This window comes from Zophobas morio, unplaced genomic scaffold (assembly GCF_036711695.1).
Source record: "Zophobas morio isolate AGI-343-1 ecotype UQ-CSIRO unplaced genomic scaffold, CSIRO_AGI_Zmor_V1 ptg000012l, whole genome shotgun sequence".
NCBI classification, from domain to species: Eukaryota; Metazoa; Arthropoda; class Insecta; order Coleoptera; family Tenebrionidae; genus Zophobas; species Zophobas morio.
Window position 1 is genome coordinate 21,335,967 of NW_026972117.1, and position 20,382 is coordinate 21,356,348.

Sequence of the window (20,382 nt, forward strand, 5' to 3'; positions counted from 1 at the left end):
CCTAAAATGTGCTCATCCCCCCTAAAAAACTGATGAGGTCACCTCAAAATATTGCTGAATATATCTTAAATGTGCAAAATATGATAAGTCTATACTTGTAATTTATTTTTAATATATAATTAATGTTTTTTAATAAAAAAAAAACAGCTTACCCAGGGTGTCTCAGAAAAATTAATGACTAAGTTGTTAAAAAATAAATATCCAATCAGATTTAGGAATTTAATTCGTTACTATGGAAATCTGCAATTTAACACCTTTTAAATTTAACAAGTTTTCACAAGTTTAATAAGGGCACAATCAGTCTTATCTTAGCAAGTGCTAGCCCCCCCCCCCCTACTTTCTCAGAGTTTATGTCATTTGTCAAAATAATTTTTACCTTTGCAAGTACTAGCCCAACCCACCCACCCTCTATTTTCTCAGAGTTTATGGCATTTGCCAAATCAGTCTTATCTTAGCAAGTGCTAGCTCCGCCCACTCGTCCTCTATTTTCTCAGAGGGTATGATGTTTGCCAAAATCAGTCTTCTCTGAGCAAGTGCTAGCCCCGCCCACCCACCCCTATTTTCTCAGAGGTTATGTCATTTGCCAAAATAAGACTTATCTTAGCAAGTACTAGCAAGTACTACCCTCTGAGAAAATAAAGGGCGGGTGGGCGGGGCTAGTACTTGCTAACATAAGTCTTATTTTGGCAAATGACATATCCTCTGACGAAATAGGGGCCGGGTGGGCGGGGCTAGTACTTGTTAAGAAAAGACTGATTTGGCAAATGACATACCCTCTAAGAAACTAAGGGTGGGTGGGCCGGGCTAGTAACTTGTTAAGATAATACTTATTTCGGCAAATGACATTATATTTCCTCTGGGAAAATAGAGGGCGGGTGGGCGGGCCTAGTATTTGTTAAGATAAATGATTTTGTCCCTACTAATCTTGTAAAAACTTGTGAAATTTAAAGGTGTTAAATTGCAAAATTCCATAGTAACGAGTTAACTTCCTATGTCTACCCCTAATTGCAAAATATGATGAGTTTTTACTCGTGATTTTTCATTGCATTCATATTTTTTACATTTGTGTATACAGGTAGCTCAAAAAAATTGATGAATATGTAAATTTATTGATTAAATCAGGAACGGCTCACTCCATTTTCTCAGAAAATTTTGGGAATACAATACTGTAATTTTTAGTGTTACAGTATACCAATCCAAGCTGACATACGTGTCCTTGCAAAAATGTTGATGACGTCATCACAAAATTCTGTAAAATAAAAACTCAACTTAAAATTGCTGAATATGTTTCACTGTACTTTAGGTGAGAGGGAAGTTCTGTCGAAACAGTTTTCGACTAATTTTTTTAACCTAAAGTTTTGCGGCAAAAAATCAAAGTGGACTCATAAACCACAGTTATAGAAATATGTTATTTTATAAAATTTATCAAGCATTTACTGTGCAAAATTTTGAAATAACGTTTTTTGGTAGTGATGATAAGATAAATGTTTCTCAAATACAAACAAAAACAAATTATTATGTGTTTAATAAAATCGCCAATTTTTTTGGATATGTACAAATACTTACTTTGTTCTATGAATGGTCGTTTTTAAAATAATAAAGATAATGGATGTGTCGAGAATCAAAATTTATTTCTTTACGATAACTCATGCATCAGCACAGAGATATGAGTACATTATTATTAATAATATAATTTATAATTATTAAGCCACATGTAAAGCAACAATTAAATTTCAAGTGGATTTATTTGGCAAAATATTGAGAAAAATTTTGGTTATAGTTTTAACGATAATTTTAAAGCAGGCTTAAATGTTCATAGTATTGACGTAATGGTTTAGGAAATTATTATACCAAAATTGCCAACGAACAGACGGCAGACGGAAACGAGAGATCGACATTTACGTATTATATAAGGCCTGAAACGTCGAGAAAACATGGAATTAGATATTCGTTAAAATGACATTATTACACTCTAGATACCTTTAGTAAAGAGACACTATGACCATAAAAGTTTATAATTTATTTTCTCTTTATCACATATTACAATGCTGTTTGTTACATTTAATTTGATTTTCCAATACTACCATGAGAAATAGTTAAAAACCAAAAAATGGCTGGAATAAAAACCTCGTAAAATTTTAATTGAAATTAATCCTTGTTCAATACCTCCTGCGAGGTTTTTGTGGTAATAAATACACAAGAATGCAGCTCATTGCCACTATGCCATCATATGTGTTTAATGTATCTTTTGACTGTAAATAAATACTTATAAAAAATTGTATTTATCGTCAGTACTTCATTGCAATTAGCTCTTTGTTTTTTGAGGGATATTCGTAATTCTATTTGTACAGCGTGGGTTAATAAGGGCGATCCTCCATTAAAATTTCTGTGTGTTTTGTTCTTGTTTTGTTGAATCAGGATATGTACAACATGCATAGAGGTTTCAGTTTAAAACAACTCCGTTAAAAATAATTGTACCACAAAAATGCATCTAATTGTTTGAATAGTTTTGTTAGAACTCTCAAAATTCACATAATTGGAGCTTCTATTAAAGAACACAAAACAATTAAGAATCATAATCAAGATCGCAATTTGTGTTGCTAAAATTGGATTTAGCAATTTAAAGTAGAGCGAAATTCTTAGTGCAAGATGTCATACTGACATCCGAATTGGTGGCCAATTAAAACCCATTATATTTGACACGCTTTTGTTTAATAAACAAATGCCCTATTTCGCTCAATAAAAATTTATCGCACCATAAATGGGATCTACTGTACGTTGCATTTTCTGGTGCGAGACATTACCATAGGTCCTAAATTTTTTATATAAAAAAATACAAGGGAAATGTGGAATTCTCCAACTTGTTGGATGTCAAATAAGTAAGGACTTTTTGAAGCATAAGTAATCTGTGATTTACCACCGGAATAATAATTTAAGTTTTTTTTGTACATTCTACGTTGTTACTGGAAGCTGTCTTTTTTTTTTTCAGTAACATGTCGAAACTTTGTGCAAAACAAGAAAAAAGCGAAATGCGTTAAAACTGTCGTATATTCGGTCATCTAATACTTAAATAATAAATCACAAACAAATCCAAATTATTTTTACTTCTCCATCATATTCTGTAAAATGTTTCAACTTAATATTTGAATAGGACGTTTTTTTGTAAAAAGTACAAACAATAGCAAAACTTTGCTATACATATAACGAAAATTTTGATCTTCGTTGTTTTACGTTTTCCTTGCAAGTTTAACATTCCAGAAGTTGAAAAGCATAAAATTCTTCGTGTTGAAGTTTTGCGGGAACTTTGTAAAACTAGCCTTATCAAGAGCTTGTTACTACCACAAAATTTCAGTAGGTTGTGGTTAAAAGTTATCCATAAAAAAACAACACCCAAAAGATCGTCTTTAGTGCACGATTTTCTTATTAAGTTTAATGTAATTTAAGCTAAATGTATATTTTTCAAGTATTTGCTGGTAAAATTTCGGCATTAAAATATGCCACACTCGGTACAAAAACAATCGCAGTTTTACTTATTTTTCAAAGTATCAAAAAATTTTGTACAGTATTCGTGTCTCTGAAAAACTTTTAAATATTTTCATTTAGCGCTAGACCCATTTTATAGGTTTTCAGAATCGTCATATTGTTCTACAATTTGAGTTAACAGCATAATTTTTTTCGGCGGTCATTGTTATGTTATTGTGATTCGAGAATCTTTCAGCAAAGAACTATTAAAACCATTTATGAAATAACTCGATGAATTCAGTTGATATTCTACAACCCTTAAATTAATGTTGTCTTTTCATTAAAATTTCGAAGAAGCCTGCCTTGTAAGCTCTGAAATAAATTGTAAATTTTAAGGGTCCGAACTTAATTTACGACAAAATTACTCTCGTTTTGTGAAGCAGGTTAATGTTTTAGTGCTTTATCAGCGCTACCATAAAATAATCAATCAACATAATAATTATTCATGGACCATTGGTCGCCAAGAGCTACGACGATCGATTCGATGCAATACAATTAACGCTCCATTTTTTAAATTTTACAGAAAATTTTAAATTCAGAGAATGAAATATGAATTTTGTATAGCTAAAACTGTTCTTTGTTGCATAATTCAGTAGTTAGAATTGTTTTCTAAGCATAGGTAGGTATATGTTGCGATGTATATTTTATGTAACCTTTGTTTGAGATGGCGTTATCGATTTTTTGTTAGTGTTTTATCATTTCCACCACAATGTGAAGGGGTAATTAAAATTTGAGAGCAAACTTGTCTAATAAATTTCAACAGACAGAAATAAATGGAAGACATACATTGTCGAGTTCTATAAAGTGCAAAGCGCCAAGAAACGATGAAATTAGACATTCGTCAAAGTCATTTTATTCTATATTAAGCTATCTAAGCTTTTCATGTTATATATAAAGGAGTTTTTCACAAAATATCAAATAAACTGTAAATTTTTAAACTCATTTAATTAGCTGAAAAATACTCTCACTTCTGCTGAAAACGAAAGAAAATTCTTGTGATTAAAACTGAGTCGAGAAAGTTTTTCGTTGAAAATTATATTTATATTTAGTATAAACACTTTTATATTTAATGAAGGTTAAGATCATTCTAACCTTGTGTATGAAAAGATTCTTCGGCTGCCACGTTGTAACCGGGATCGTTAAAAGCCAGAGAATTAAAATACACTTTTGTTCATAAGACGACAGTTTAGTAATTCAAGGCTTGATAATTAATTGTACACAAACTTCGAAGTACAATGCGGGTTCTTATGGAAAGTTTATAACACGTTTGTACCAAGAATTTAATAATAATTATAAATGTCGGTTTATGAAATTACATGAGTTCTGGTTATGTTGAAAACTATGTCGTGACTCTTTCAAATTTTTGCTCTCTCTACTATGCCATTTTTTCAATTATTACGTCATCTATTTTTGCAAAATTATCAGTTTAATATAAATAGAAACTAACTAATTTTTCCTTAAATCAATAAAAATTGTATTTCAAATATGCCAGTATTATAGACCAACACAGCTCAAATACTTAAAATCATAAAGACTTATTCTTGGTTTCATAGTTTGAGGTATCCATATTTTTTTGTAACTGACTTTCTCGTTATGTTGTGAAATTCAAACTGCTTTCAATAGGTCAAATAATAATACTTCCTTTAAGCTAAATTACTTGCACTTTTGAAGGACGTGCTTTGTTATGATAAAAATTTTGCTGAGGATTCGGTAGATTTTTATTAAATGGACTATATTTACGAAAACGTCCTGCGTGTCAAATAAGAAATAAATGAAATGTATGTTCCATATTCCAAATAGCATATTTTTATATAACTTTAACTTGTTAATGTAGTATAACATAGTTGTAAGGAAAATTATAAACTTTAACTCCGCCAACACACAATTAAGAGGCATGTTTAAACTGAGACTTTTTTAAATAATATCTTTGATGTCGTCATCAGCTTTCTAGTGGGGACAAATATATTAATTTTGAAATCTGCGGTAAAATATTATTAACAACACCACAAACATTTCATTCATTAATTTCTTTGAATCATGTTGTATAAGCAATTCTAAAAACTAAATCTATTACCACAGCACAAACAACAACAATTTTAACAGTCTGACATGATGTCATCGATTTTTTGAAATCTTAGTCGATATTTTGTTGCTAAACCAATGTTAGTGTCTTTCGAAAATTTTAAAGAAGACACCATAAAATTTTAATCGGCAAATTTTATTTATTTAGCAATAATTCGTACTCATACGGATACATTACTAAACCACATGAAAACAAGTATATTATGCTAAAATTTTCTGAATTGCTGAACAAAATTTTTAATTACATCTTTTTTGTGGTTAGTGTTTTACCATCCACATGATATCTTAAAATACATCAAAAATTTAAAAGTATGATTTCTGTAGTTTCCGACATTATCTCTAAGGAACATTTTTCAGGAGTGTAAATTAAAAAAAAAGCAAATAACGAAAATCCCATTGTTGGTGTAGCAAACACATAATTTTTGTGTATTAATAAAAAATAAAGAACCTAAGCTCTAAAAGCATAAATTACAGATTCTTGGTTGAAAAAACAAACACAGAAATTACCAATTACGGTATACATATGTGGTCTGCAGTTAAGGATGGACAGTAAATAAATAGAGTAATATAATTTTAGTTAGAGTTTGAATTAAATTTAAGACCGTAGTGAAACAATTCGTCTGTATCCAGTGTGGAAAACGATTAAAATGTAAAAATAACGCCTTAGTAACCAAGTCTTAAAAAACTAGTACGGTCCTGTTCCGTCTCGAATTAGTATAATTGACACGAGCCACGAGCAATAAGAGTTAATTATTTATAAATAATGTATACGTCACTGTCAATGACCTTGACAATCAATTCTCGATGATTATGATAATTAGCATTAATCATCTTGTGTCCTGGTTAGGTGAATCTTTAATGCGTAATAATAAAACATCATTTTCGAAGACTTATAAATCAGAATAATTTTTTTCATCAAGAAGAGAAACTTTTTTTCTTAATGTCACCATATAAGTAAAATTTTGCTCTTGCTTCCGTTTAGAATTCCATACGAAATCACTTTTATCAGTGAAAGTAATTTTTTCTTACTTCGCGTTTTTATCAGCGCCGTGTACTTTCTAAACTCACATTTCATAACAATATTTTTTAAACAAAACAACTAAAATGTATGTACTTAAACAAGTTCCAGACAATCACTACACTTGTTGTAAAACGCGTCACTTTCAAGCTTTAACAAAAATTAAAAAACTATTAAGTAAATTTTCTTAATTTTTGTCACACCATACATCATCTCGCCGTCAAAAACCACTATAACCTTGTTAGCAAAAATTGGATTCTCCTAAAACCCTCAATTTTACACAAAGTCATAAACTTTATGGATTATCATCGCATCCATCTACAACGTCGTCGTAAAACACATTCCGTAGCACTCAATTTGCGAGCGATCACTCATATTTAAAATTTCCAAGCATCTTAGAAGTTATCACAACTATTCCAAAGAAAGAATATTCACCGTATATTCCCACGCCACCCTCGACCTGTCACTCACATTCACACCGCAACACTCTCACACCAACGTTACCGTAGTCAATGAGCATGTGATTAGGATGGTTCTTCAACAGCTCCGACATATCGGAGAAGTAGAGCCCCCACTCGCTGAGGACGACGTTGACGCTGTTGACTGTCAGTATCGAGACGGCCATGTAGAGGATGAACTCCTGGCGTCGCGGCGACAGGCGTCCCAGACACGCCAGCATCCCTCCGACGATGCCGATTATCACGTTCTGAAACAAAAAGCGGATTAGATAGATTGGGTCGAAGGACGGAGGACGTCACTGCCTCGACCCCGGAGTCATGCGAGAGAAATCCGGGTGTTATGTCATTTCAAAGATACCCGCGGGTTAAAGCAGGTGATTACATTGCAGACTCGTCGGTTGGTAATACTGTAATGGGAAATTAATTTGTTATATGATCGTTGGCGTAATGAAACAGGTGGCAGTTTCGAAATTAAAAACAAATTGTGGGTAAATAAATTGAATGAAAAAGTCTGTGAAGTTATTTACACAGAGGTTTCCCAATTTTTTCAGTATCAGCGTTCATTTTTTACTGCTAAAAAGTATTTGATGAATGTTTGAAAAGGATTTAACATGTCGGTGATAAAACCACGCTGATAAATATCAAAAAATGGCACTTTTTATAAGATTTTTAATGAAATATATAGCATTATTCCACTTTCAATATTTTCTGGAAGTCGACGATGTAATTATTATTTCTCCAGGAAGCAACAGTTGTTAAAGTCACAGCTATATTGGTTAATAAATTAATGTAAAATTTAAACAAAACTAAAAATCAATTTATAATGATTTTAGTTTTTGCCTTTTTAGGCATCTATGTCAAATATCAGGTTTACAAAATTACAAAAACTTTTCTATGACATAACATTAGATGCAGCATTAAACCTATATTTCAGAGAAAATATACGGATTCAATTCCATGGACGACTCGATTACAAATTATGTCGGATATCTACGATATTAAATTAAGTTAGGACTGAAAACGTGCAAGATTGAAATAGAAAATATGCAGAAGAAACGCGAGATAATGGCAAACAATAATAAATTCAAGAAAATGGGAAAAAAGATTACTATATTTTATATAAATAACGAATTAACAAAGAAGAAATATCGTCGCCTGAGAACTTGTTTGATCCACAGATCGAAGTACACTCAGGCCAATGTCGACTCTAAGTGTTGAGAATTTCTGTGCTTTTATTTACAAACATAAAATCACATCTCATATGTTTCAAGCGATTTTGACAAGCAACAAATATTTTTTTTAACTAAGAATCAATTCTTTCATTTTTGTTCAATTCTTACATATTTTTAGTCACAATTTTGGTGGTTATGTTTCCATACTTTCGATTTTTCGACTTCTCAACTTTTCGACTCCTCAATTTCTCGATCTTTTGATTTTTCGATTTCGCGATGTCTCAGTTTTTGAATTTTTCGATGTTTCGGTTTTTCGATTTGTCGGTTTTTGAATTTTTTACTTTTCATCTTTTCGATTTTTGAATTATTCGATTTTTCAATTTTTTTGATGTTTGGATTTCGCCATTTTTCAATTTCACGATATTTTAATTTTTCAATGTTTTAAATTTTGGATTTTTCGATTTTTCAGTTCTTCAATATTTGTTAAATTTTCAAATTTTGACGTTTCTGAATTTTCAGTTTTTCGATTTCTCAATTAATCTATTCTTTTATTTTTCCATTTCTCGACTTCCCAAAGTTTAGATTTTTCAGTTTTTAGATTTTTTAAGTTCGTGATTTTTCAGCTTTGCTTTTTTGACTTTTCGATTTCTCAATTTTTCAGTTTCTTAATTTCCCAGTTTTTGGTTCAATGTTGTGATTTTTTTTATTTTTTCGATTCTCCAATTTTTCTTCTATTTTTCGATATTTCAGTTTTGGGATATTTTAGTATTTCGACTTTTAGATTTTTTGAGTTCTGGATTTTTAGATTTGTTGAGTTTTCAGTTCTTCTATATTTCAATTTTTCAATATTCAGAATTTTTAAATTTTCGATTTTCCAATTTATTTTTTAATTTTTCGATGTTTCGAAATAACGAGCGTTCATATAAAAACGACGTCAAGCTGGCTTTGTAAATGTGAATTTAGGGCTTAGTGAATAATTCGTTCACATTTCCAAAGCCACCTTGACGTCGTTTTTATTTCAACGGTCGTTATAAATAGGCCAGAATCGCGAAATCGAAAAGTTAAAAATGGAAAAATTGATAAATCGAGTGAGTGAACAATCAAAACATCGAAACATCCAAATCTCGATAAATCGAGATCTCAAAAAATTGAAAAATCGAAAATATAAAAATTCGGAAAATCGAAAGATTAAAATATGTATAGAAGAACTGAAATTTGAAGAAATCGAAAAATGTAGAATTTTAAAAATTGAAAAATTACAATATCGAAAAGTTGAAAAAGTGAGAAATCGAAATATAAAACAGTCGAAAAATTGAAAAATCTAAAGTTTAAAAAACGAAAAACTGAAAATCCAAAAAATAAAAAATTGAAAAGTCGAAGAATCGAAATATTTAAAAATCCCAAAACTGAAAGAAACATCCAAAAATTGAGAAATTAAAAAATTGGAAAATTGAGAAACCGAGAAATCAAAAAAGTAAAGTCGAAAAATTGAAGAATTGAACAACTGAAAAATCGAAACTTTGAGCAGTCAAGAAACGGGAAAATCAAAAATAGATTAATTGAGAACTCGGAAAACTCAAAATTTAGCAACGTCAAAATTTGAAGAATTTGAAAAATAGAAATACTGAAGAACTGAAAAATCAAAAAATAAAAATTCGAAATTTTAAAATTTAAAAATCGAAAAACTGAAAAATCGACAAATCGAGAAATCGAAATCCCAGAATTTAAAAAATTGAAAAATCGGATAAGTGAAAAATCGAAACATCGAAAAATCGAAAAGCCCAAAAGTAAAAAAAAAACGAGAAATCCAAAAATCGAAACATCGAAAAATCAAAAACTGAGACATCGAGAAATCGAAAAATCAGAGGATCGAGAGATTTAGCAGTCGAAAGCGGAGAAGAAAAATTAAAAATTGAAAAAATGATGAATCGAGAAATTGAACAATCAAAACATCGAAGCATCTGAATTTGATTAATTGAGAAATCAAAAAATTGGAAAGTCGAAAAATTTTAAACAAGAAAAATTGGAAAATCGAAAATTTAAAAATTCGGAAAATTGAAAAATTGAAATAAAGAAGAACTGAAACTCGAGAAATCAAAAAACTTAGAATTTTAAAAATTGAACAATTAAAGTATCGAAAAGTTGAAAAATTAAGATATCGAAATTTAAAACGGTTGAAAAATTGAAAATCCAAAAAGTAAAAGAAAGAGAAATGAAAAACTCCAGGGGACCAAAAAGCGAAAATCAAAAAATCTAATTATTGAAAAATCCCAAAAATGAAAGAAATATCCAAAAAAAACTGAGAAATTGAAAAAAAAGGTAAATTGAGACATTGAAAAATTAAAAAAGCAGTCGAAAAATCGTAAGCTTAAAATATCAAAACTCTGAAAAATAGAAAAATTGAAGAATTGAAAAATCGAAACAATGGGAAGTCCAAGAATGGGAAAATAAAAAAAGATGACTTCAGAAATCGGAAAACTGAAAATTTAGAAACGTCAAAATTTGAAAAATTGAAGTGGTCAAAAACTGAGAAACCATATCATTGAAACAGGAATATTGAGAAATCGAAAAATAAAAAAATAAAAAATTTGAAAAATAGAAAAATTGAAAAAGCCCAAAATTGAAATATGTATTGAAAAATTGAGACATCTAAAAAATCTCAGATTTAAAACACTGAACAATTAAAATATGGCAAAATTGAAAAATCGAAAACAATAATAATATTAAAATAATAATAAAATAATAATAATAATTTACTAAAAATAGACATGACGAAGATAAATTAAGAATAATTCTGAAAAAGAAGACAGAATGAAACAAAAGATGAATAGTTACAAAGAAAATATCAAGAAAAATATCAAAAAACACTAAATGCAAAGTTAAAAAAATCAAAAAAGACTTGGAATAGAAGAAAAGTGGAACTAATTCAAAAATAGCATGTTGGATGCAGTAAGAACGAGAGGTGGAACAACAAAAATAACAAAACATTGGTCGAAAGTTTTTTCTACAGAACTTTCTTCGCCTATAAAGAATAGTCGAACAAATATACTGCCGTGCTAAACAAAAACAACGTAACTGCAATTTTGGGCGATTTTGAGTTTGTGGTATTTTTAAATTAAACAAGTTTCAAGGATTGTCCAGGTATATAATTATTAAATTCTAAGCTATTTTTTATTTAATAATTGCATAATTAGTAATTCAAAGAGGTAACCCAATTTTCAAACGCCATTATCTCGAAAACGGCGCGAATGCAGATACGTTGTTTTGGTTTAGCACGGCAGTATAGTTTCTTTGAAAAATTATAAAAGTTAATTTTGCAGAATAGGTACATCAGTTTGAACATGTGCAGTGTAATACTATTAAAACTACAAGGAAAGAGTTTATTTTGCTTATTTTAGATAGGATTGCTTCTACAAAATTTTGACATGACGTCATAAATTTTTAGAAGGGGGTAAACGGATACGTTTTGATTAAGAATTCACGATGCTTACGATAAGGTTAAATAAATCAATTTTGATTTTTTTTTTCCAAAATCTGGATGTCTAGGATAAACCACTAGGTACAGGAGTATCTTATTTTATAAAATTTAAATATATTTATGTAGTAAATTTTGGAGATGACGTCATTCCATTGATCGTGGGAATAACTAGACAATTTTAGTTAGCGTTCTACCAAATACACGATATTTCTAATTTACATATAAAATGTCATAACGAACGATCCAGTAGTTCCGGAGAATATCAGCGTAATAAAAATTGAGACAGACGACAAACGACAGACGCAAATGGGAGATCTATTTTTCCGTACTTTAGGGGTCAATAAAAGTCTGGACAACCTGAAAGCAGCGATTCGTTGGAGGGACCCTATTACAATACTTCCTTAGTTTACGGCAAAAAAAGGCAAACGGACAGGGTGGGGGACCGCAGTAATAAAACAAATAATTAAAGAGAAAAAAGATAGTTGGAAAATATGTGCAATAAATACAAAGGGGGAAAACGACAATAAACCAGAAAAATAAGAATCGGGAGATATACAAAAAATAAATATGAAGACAAACCTCGAAGAAACCAAAACTATGATAATCTTTGAGGAAATGAAAATGCATAAAATAAAACTCCAACAAAACGTAATAAGACACGTGCAAAGTTACAAATATTTGGGAACAATAATACACAGCAACGGAAAAATAGATCTAGAAATAAATGAAAGACTGAGGAAAACAGGGAAAATGTTTAACAAGATGGGAACAACATTGCTAAGAAAAAGGAAATAGCCAAAGAAACAAAAATCGAAATCCTACCCAACGGTAAAAAAGCATAGGATTAAGAAGAAGAAGAATATCAACTGGTTAAAAGTTTTGGTTGAAATCGTTTTCAGCATGTGAAATTTGATAACTTCATATCTGAGTCAATTGTAGTGTCATCAGGTGTTCCCCAAAAACTGTGTTACGGTCCATTGTATTTGCTAATGATCTTAAAATATATAAGAATATAGGATTAGTCGAAGACATAATCTTGCCAGTGATTTAACAATCCACCTTTATTTTTTCTTAAGATAAAGGGTTATCCTAAAAAATAAAAGGATGGAAATGTACAATCTTATGTCAGAAATTATGATTAACTAAACATTTTCAGTAACTCACTTCCACCGATTTAGTAATATTAATATAATATTAACAAAATTGGTTTGTTCTATATCTTCTAAAAAGTCACGTCTGGAGAAAAACGGTCGTAAATAAATTGGGATTTTTATTTCTTTCTTGTTTGCTGAGTAAAACGATCTTGATAAAGTCGGGTCGGGGTTCGGCTTCAGAAATTCTCATTGTAAATAAATAAGCTGTTAAAGAAATGCATTGGAAAATCTTCTAAAGCAAACACTAGAGGCTGAATTTTTGAATCGTGATAGTGACAACGAACAAATACAATTTAAATTATTACAAAAGTAAATAAGACTGTGATTCTTAAAGATCAATACGTAAACACAACTGTTAACTTTCACCTTCGCCTTTCTAGCTTCAAGAAAATAATGAAACAATAATTATAAGCATTGTTGTTATTTTTCTCTTCCGTTGAGTAGTCTTGCAGAATATTAAAACTAAAAAGCTTAGTTTTGAAACAGTTTGTTGTAACAAACTAATTCCTGCAAAGTTCTTTGGTAAACAACACGAATTTGCTTAAATAAACAGGAACTGGCAGAAACCAAAGCTAAAAAATCATTAACTTACTCGCCATGACATCGATCGCACTTGGTACAAATTCAAGATTATTGGATTAGAAAAAGTACGGACTAACTGGGACCATGGCGGTTAATTAAATACAGTCTTGGATGTTGCGCCAGATCACTTCGGTGAGCAAATAAAGTTTAAATTGAAACACGGGATAAAACATTAATTCCAAGCAACTTCTAAAAAGTAATCTTAACTCCATTGTTATTTTGACGTTCAGAATATAAACCGAGTTGACAAATTCCGGGAGCGGTAATTAAACCAACAATTGTGATTTTCCAATTGTGAAATAATAAAGCCAGCTTGTTTATTTAAAATGATATTTGTTTGTTAAAATTCTGTGTAACTAAAGATTTTCTGAGTTGTCATTTAAGAGAATCTTAAATGACTGGAATTGGGGCTGCGTTCACTACTGAAGTTAGTTTACCCACGAGACGACCGATGTTAACTTGGGACCGTTTAGTGTTAAGATCGTTAAGTAGATGTAATATTACTTTTATGGAATATAAAAATGAATATCCTGAATATTTAATACGGCATTTTAATGAAAAAGTCATTCTAAATAAATAATTTGCTGTTTTCTTTTTAAGGGGGACATATTTTCATGTCAAACTTGACCTTGCCACGTTGTCCCCTTGTAGAAAATGATTTTTATAAATTTTGTCGTTAGTATCAAAAGTTACCACTTTTTACAGAGTTAGTTACTGTCGACTAGTATTAAATTCATTATTTGGTGGATTAGCAGATGATGTCCTGTAGAACGGCCAGATCTCATTTCATTTGATTTTGTTTAGAACTTCAAATCAGAATATTTGGAAGAAATAAAGGAAATAATCATTTAGGAGTGTTGGTAAATGACAGCTTTGTGCAATGTGCGAGAAACATTTGCATCCAGACTCTACCACTGCATGGAAATCAATGACAAATTAGTATAATTAATGAATGTAAAATGTGTGCTGACTAGTAACACATTAATTAACAATTAAAGAGACGTATCATTAAAACCACAAAACACATTTTGTTTACGTTATATTAACAGTTTAGAGTAGTGTTTCAGAAGTCTTATTTATGTTTCGTAATATGTACAAATATTTTTTTATTCTAAACCTACATGAAAGAATTGCGCAGAATTTTTAAACAAATGATAGATATACACTATGGTGTAAATTTGCATTTTTGTATTATAGAACCTGTAAAGTGCCGAAGTATAAAATTCACATATATTAAAATAGCTTCTAGGGCTTTCGCTCAATAAGTGACAGGAGATACCAACGCGTTTTATAAATTAAATACAAATTCAGTTTGTAATTTAACGTTTATATTATTTACAGCAGAATACGATGAATACATTTATTAACAGCTTATTATCACTTCAAAATATTATTGATACGTGCTATCAGTGAAAATGTAGTAGGCGATGAGAATGACAGCTTGCTCGTGCAGTGCCAACTAGAGAACTTTTTTGTTGACTGCACTTTATTATCCGTGTAGAACATGAATCACAATGGAGACCATAAAAACTTAATCTGAACTGATTTTTTTCCGCCAGTTGAAACAATTGCAACTACTAAATGACCTTTATAGTTAGTTCTATTTAAAATTTGCTACAGTCGTCTGAACTGTGCCATAAATAGACTTTCTCGAATCGTAATTGATACAAGAGGAAGAAGTAAGTATATCAACTATTAATCGGAGAGTAGAAATCTTTCCAAGAAGATTTTAACTAGAAAAATGGCTGTGACAAAACTCCTTTAAGCTCTTCTCGATGAAACGAAGAACTGAAAGCGTACTTAACTCAAAGAGAAATTTATAAAATGGTTTGACCCGATAAGTCAATTTTATCGCCAACGTCTAGCCTCGTTCGGACACTAAAAAGAAGTTAATAATAAAGGTTGAAATCCATGGAGGATTACTCAGGGATTTATGAAATCCTCCGTGCTTTAAGCAGGCTCGGACCAAATTAATTTAACATCCTTTCATATCATATTTGGACGGAACAAGAGTAAATCATTTAGAAAATTCTGATCTGGGGCTTCCACATGTTGTGATCTTTATTAAAATTTAATTTAATAAAATTTCTGGACTGTATGAAATTTTGTGTTATTAAATGTGTTTGTTGTTGTAGAATTGCTAATTGTAAATTCAGTTTAAAAATAACTTAAACGTCAATTTAATTTGACATCGATTGCGGGGCAATCATGCATTACTAACCAGGAACGAAAACCTTATTAAGCATCAGTTATAATTTTACTGCTTCGGTTTATGTAGCTAAGCCACATACAGCGAATAAGGGAAGGCAAATATTAGTTAAAAGCCACTCTACCAAAGTAAGTATAATAAATTAAATTCGGGATAATTTTAGTACTAAAATATTTAGAAAATTCTGGATATAGAACGGAAACGGCAAATTTGGTATTATTTTGCACAAATGTCAGTTATATCTAATTTCATGCAAATAAAGATCAGAATAATAAAATCAATCACACCTAGTCTGTCGTATTAAAGTCGATTAAAACAAACCCACATTCAAACCATATCGTGTAACATACTGATCGATATTTATCTGTGCCACTTACTTACAATTAAATCCTAAGAAACATTAAACAGAATACCGTGCGACAAACGACCTATTTGTCATTCAAGCCACATTAATTTCACACGCAACCGATGATAATCGTTGCGTCCTTATGTTTTTGCCAGAATGATAAAAACCATTTAAGTATGAAATTGCTATTAATGCGTCGTTGGAAAAACATCCTTTGATAAAAAATGCGCATTTTAAGCTCACATTTTAGTTTGGCTAAAGAACAAATGTCGTCTAATGGTGGATGATGCTTAAATGTCTCTACACGGGTAATATCCATAATTTAAACTTTTACTTAGCAGCGCAGACAACTTTTGAAGGGTAATGTACAAGATGTGTACTCCTATATTTTAACTATTTTTGTTATTAAACTGCAGCTTTTAAAAGGGGGAGTAATGTATGTCTGAATATGTAAGTTAAACTTGACTTCAATGAAGCATGATATTTTTATCTTAGTGAAAAAATCTATATGCAGACTTTATCATTCATCACAAGAAAAACTTACATACATAAATGGAATATAAAAGTAGTATATAAGTAACTGAAGGAAGTCTTTAAATATTTTTTGAAAAAGCTGTCCGACACTATTTTTCTGACAACTTATTTTGAAATTTGCGCCAAAATCGGTCACATGGCAAATGTGATAATGATACAACACTGATCGATTTTTCGCGAAAATTTTGGTACATTTCAGTTTCATTTTTAGAATTCACATCACTAGTGTGGTCATGACAGAACCACCAATACAAGATTGGTTAAATTAAAAAACCTGTGTTATTTTATTCAGTACCTACAGTTCAGCATTATTCTAAAATTGGAATTCTATTTCTAAAATTTTGAAAATCTTTATTATTTATTAGCATTAAGTTTTATGGCTGCTAGATACTTGTAAATATCACATTAACTCCATTTTCCAATGAATACAAATTAAAACCTGTAACCACTTTTTCTTGGTATTTTTTTACCGTAGTACCTACATGAAGCTTTTCGGAAAGGTGGCACAATTTAAATTATCAGCTCCTATTTGTGAATTTCTGAAAGTCAAATTTGAAAAAAGTTCATTAATAAATTTAGAATTACCCATCTATTGTGATTAAAAAAAATCCCGATTCACTTTTTCACTATTTTTTAAATGTTGGAAACCATTAAAATAATAACTGAAAATTTTTCTAAACTATCCTCCGTCAATAAAAGTTTCAAATGTACATTAGATACGTTTCTTGACAAAAAAGGATAACCACCGGAGGTTGCACGTTGTCATTTCCTGTGTTTAGTCAGATTGTCACATTAAACTGTCATCATAACAATTTAATATGTACTAAAAACATTCGGTTAACATTTATGTTTTCTCGACGTTTCATGACCCCTACAGTACGAAAAAAGTAGTCTTCCGTTTCCGTCTGTCTGTCTGTCTGTCTGTCTGTCTGCCTGTATCCACTTTTATTAGACTCCGACTGCTGGACCGATTGTTGTCAAATTTTGTATGTGTTAGAAATATCATGTAGATGCTTAAAATGAGTTGAATGTTGTACACAAATATATTCCTATACCTGTAGGTCCAGTACGTCTGTTTTAAAAATCTCATAGTCTTGTAAAACAGTAACAAATCATACTTCTAAAACGTTACTGTTTTTGTCTCATTGTGGTTGAGATTGGTATTGCCTAACATTTTAGGGACGGTTCTAGAGATCTACAGGAACGTTCGTACAAAGCAGAAGTTCTCAAACAAAAAACTGCTGAACTTGAAAACGAGATGTTTAATGAAACAGATGAAATGTAAATTTTAAGTTAGTGTTATGTTTAATTTCCAGAACACGTTCTGCTCACTTTTTTTTTGTTTGTTGTATATTATAAATTATTATAAAGCCTGCAACAATACATAACTGTCTGAAAACCTCTGTCAAATTTCGGGTTTCAATCCGACAGGCGGAGCTATGTTTTCAATTATAATATTCAGAACATTTTGTTCGGTTGTGGTTTAATTAATAATTTTGTCCTCTGCTTTGAGAAAACAAACTCATTCAAATCAAACTAATTTCTACGTGAAATTCTTTCAATGTATAAACATAAATAAACACTTGAGCTTCAAATTTGTATTACCTAGTGCTGAAGGACAAGGGGTGTTATTTATGCCTGCGGTTATTACAAAACGAAAATCGTAAAAACAAATTTTATTATTTTTTTAAAGACCTGCATTTGTCGGCTTTTTTTTGCCTTCGAGCAATTATTTACTGATCAAATTAAGAACCTCATTTCCCAGAAAATATGAGAATATCCACGTTTTTATTTAATTATGATCAAATAAGAATAATAATAATGATATTCTAAACATTTTGTTCCATTGTGGCTTAATTAATAATTTTAGTTCTCTGTTTTGAGGCGACAACTCATTCAAATTTGACAAATTCCTACGTGACATTCTTTCGATGTATAAACATAAACAATCGAAGTTAAGCATGTACACTGATAATACTGCACTATTTTCCGTTGGTTATTTGCTTTTGAATAGATTTCATATTGTCCGTATGTCTGTGGACGGCACTTCCTTGGAATTTGCGCCTCCACGCTGCAGGTGGTTCGAACCACTGGTTTTTAATATATAAAAGTTATCAGAAAACAAAGTTCGGTCGAAGTAACCTTGGACCAATTTTTTACCTTAAAATCTGTGGTTTGAAGACTTTCATTAACCGAAGTCCTGGTACTAGAACCATTTTCTTTTTGGGAGACATGTTTAAATTTTGAATTTTGATAAAGGTGTCATCAACAGTCTGCACTTCTGCTACTGCCATTGTACAAAATCTTACGTTACCAACACGAAGCAACAGATGGTGGATTTTTAACAAAAAAAAAAAAAAAAGTGCGTTATGAACATTTCTCTAAGACATAATAACAATTAAACTGAAAAAAAAAACAGTTTGATTTGCCCAAGACATACATGTTTTTTTTCATGTTACAATTTTAGCAAGATCATAAGTTTACTTTAATGTATAAAGTTCGTTACATTTTAAAAGTAATTTATTGGCGTCAGTTTATCAACCAAATGTCTACAAAATTTAAAATATTTGAAGATTGTATCGACGATGCACTTACGAAACTATTTAAGTGAAATTTAAGTAGATGTGTTGTTTACATGACTTGTGGAAAAATCAATTCAAACTAACAACATTAATGTTAGTAATGAGTTTTTGAGATATCAATCTCAAAACGATTAAAAAATTTAAATGCGACTCACGATGCGAGGAACTAGGCAATAGTATAATTTCAAACGTAGCGAGTTTTTAATACTGACTTTGATAGTGGTAGCATGCTACTATTCTAAAATTGTTATCCCTTAAAAGCTAAAGTTATTTTTTTTACATACGTTTTTAATGGTTGCAGGTGTACCTGCCATTGAAACACGTCTTTGACGCAGCCTAATAGAATTGATCTATAAGGATGCAATTTCTAATTAAAGTTGTTGCGGTAGTTTCGGAGATTATATTTATAATAAAAATGGATACAGACAGGCAGACCACAGACAGACAGAAATGGGAGACCTATTGTTTCGCACTCTAAGGGTCCTAAAACGTCGGGAAAACTTGAAAGTACCCATTCGTCCGATAGACCCTATCTCAAGGCGGATTCATAAACCACAAGTACATGATTATGTTATTTCATAAAATTTAAATAGCATTTATAAACACAGTCTTGAAATGGCGCCATCAAATTGTTGGTGAGGATGATTAGACAAATGTTGGTTAATATTTTACCGTCTACGCAATACTGCTAACATTCATATAAAATTTGACAAGAATCGGCCAAGTAGTTTCGAAAATTACCTGTCTAATAAAAATTGACACAGACAGACGACAGAAAGACGGAAACGGGACACCTCGTACTCTAGGAATTATGAAACGTCGAAAAAACATGAAAGTATCTAAGTAGTATAGAATTCTACTATATATAATGTAAATATGTAACTTCAAATAAAACAACTTGTATATTTAAAAATAATTTGAAATTGTACTTAGCCCTAAATAATTGTTCATAGACTCAAAATATATTTCATGGAAAACGCGTAATCTTCCGCTGCTAGGTCATTGGGACACCCTCTCATATGTAACTCTATATCTGGATAAGATAACATGAATTGACATTAATTAGGGTCTACAATTTACATGTTAATGGGTTAGTGCATTACCGATGACGAATAAGTTATCGAAAGGAAGTGTCTAAAGTTAACTGTAATTACACACAAGAGATTAGAAACAAATTGCAATCAACGCTGAAATGAAAAAGAGTGATTTCTGATTGCTTCCGAAGCTACTATTGGTGTAATTTTT

The 20,382-nt window shown here is 30.6% G+C and overlaps 1 protein-coding gene across 4 annotated transcripts in view; it reads right to left on the reverse strand.

Annotated features, from left to right (window-relative positions):
* LOC135128017 (uncharacterized) overlaps window positions 1-20,382 on the reverse strand; it is a 174,915-nt gene that overhangs the window by 11,826 nt on the left and 142,707 nt on the right. For all 4 annotated transcript variants that reach the window (XM_064054805.1, XM_064054806.1, XM_064054803.1 and 1 more), the window contains one exon: window positions 7,127-7,328. In XM_064054805.1, coding sequence (XP_063910875.1) covers window positions 7,127-7,328 — 202 coding nt within the window. The remainder of the gene's footprint in view (window positions 1-7,126; window positions 7,329-20,382) is intronic.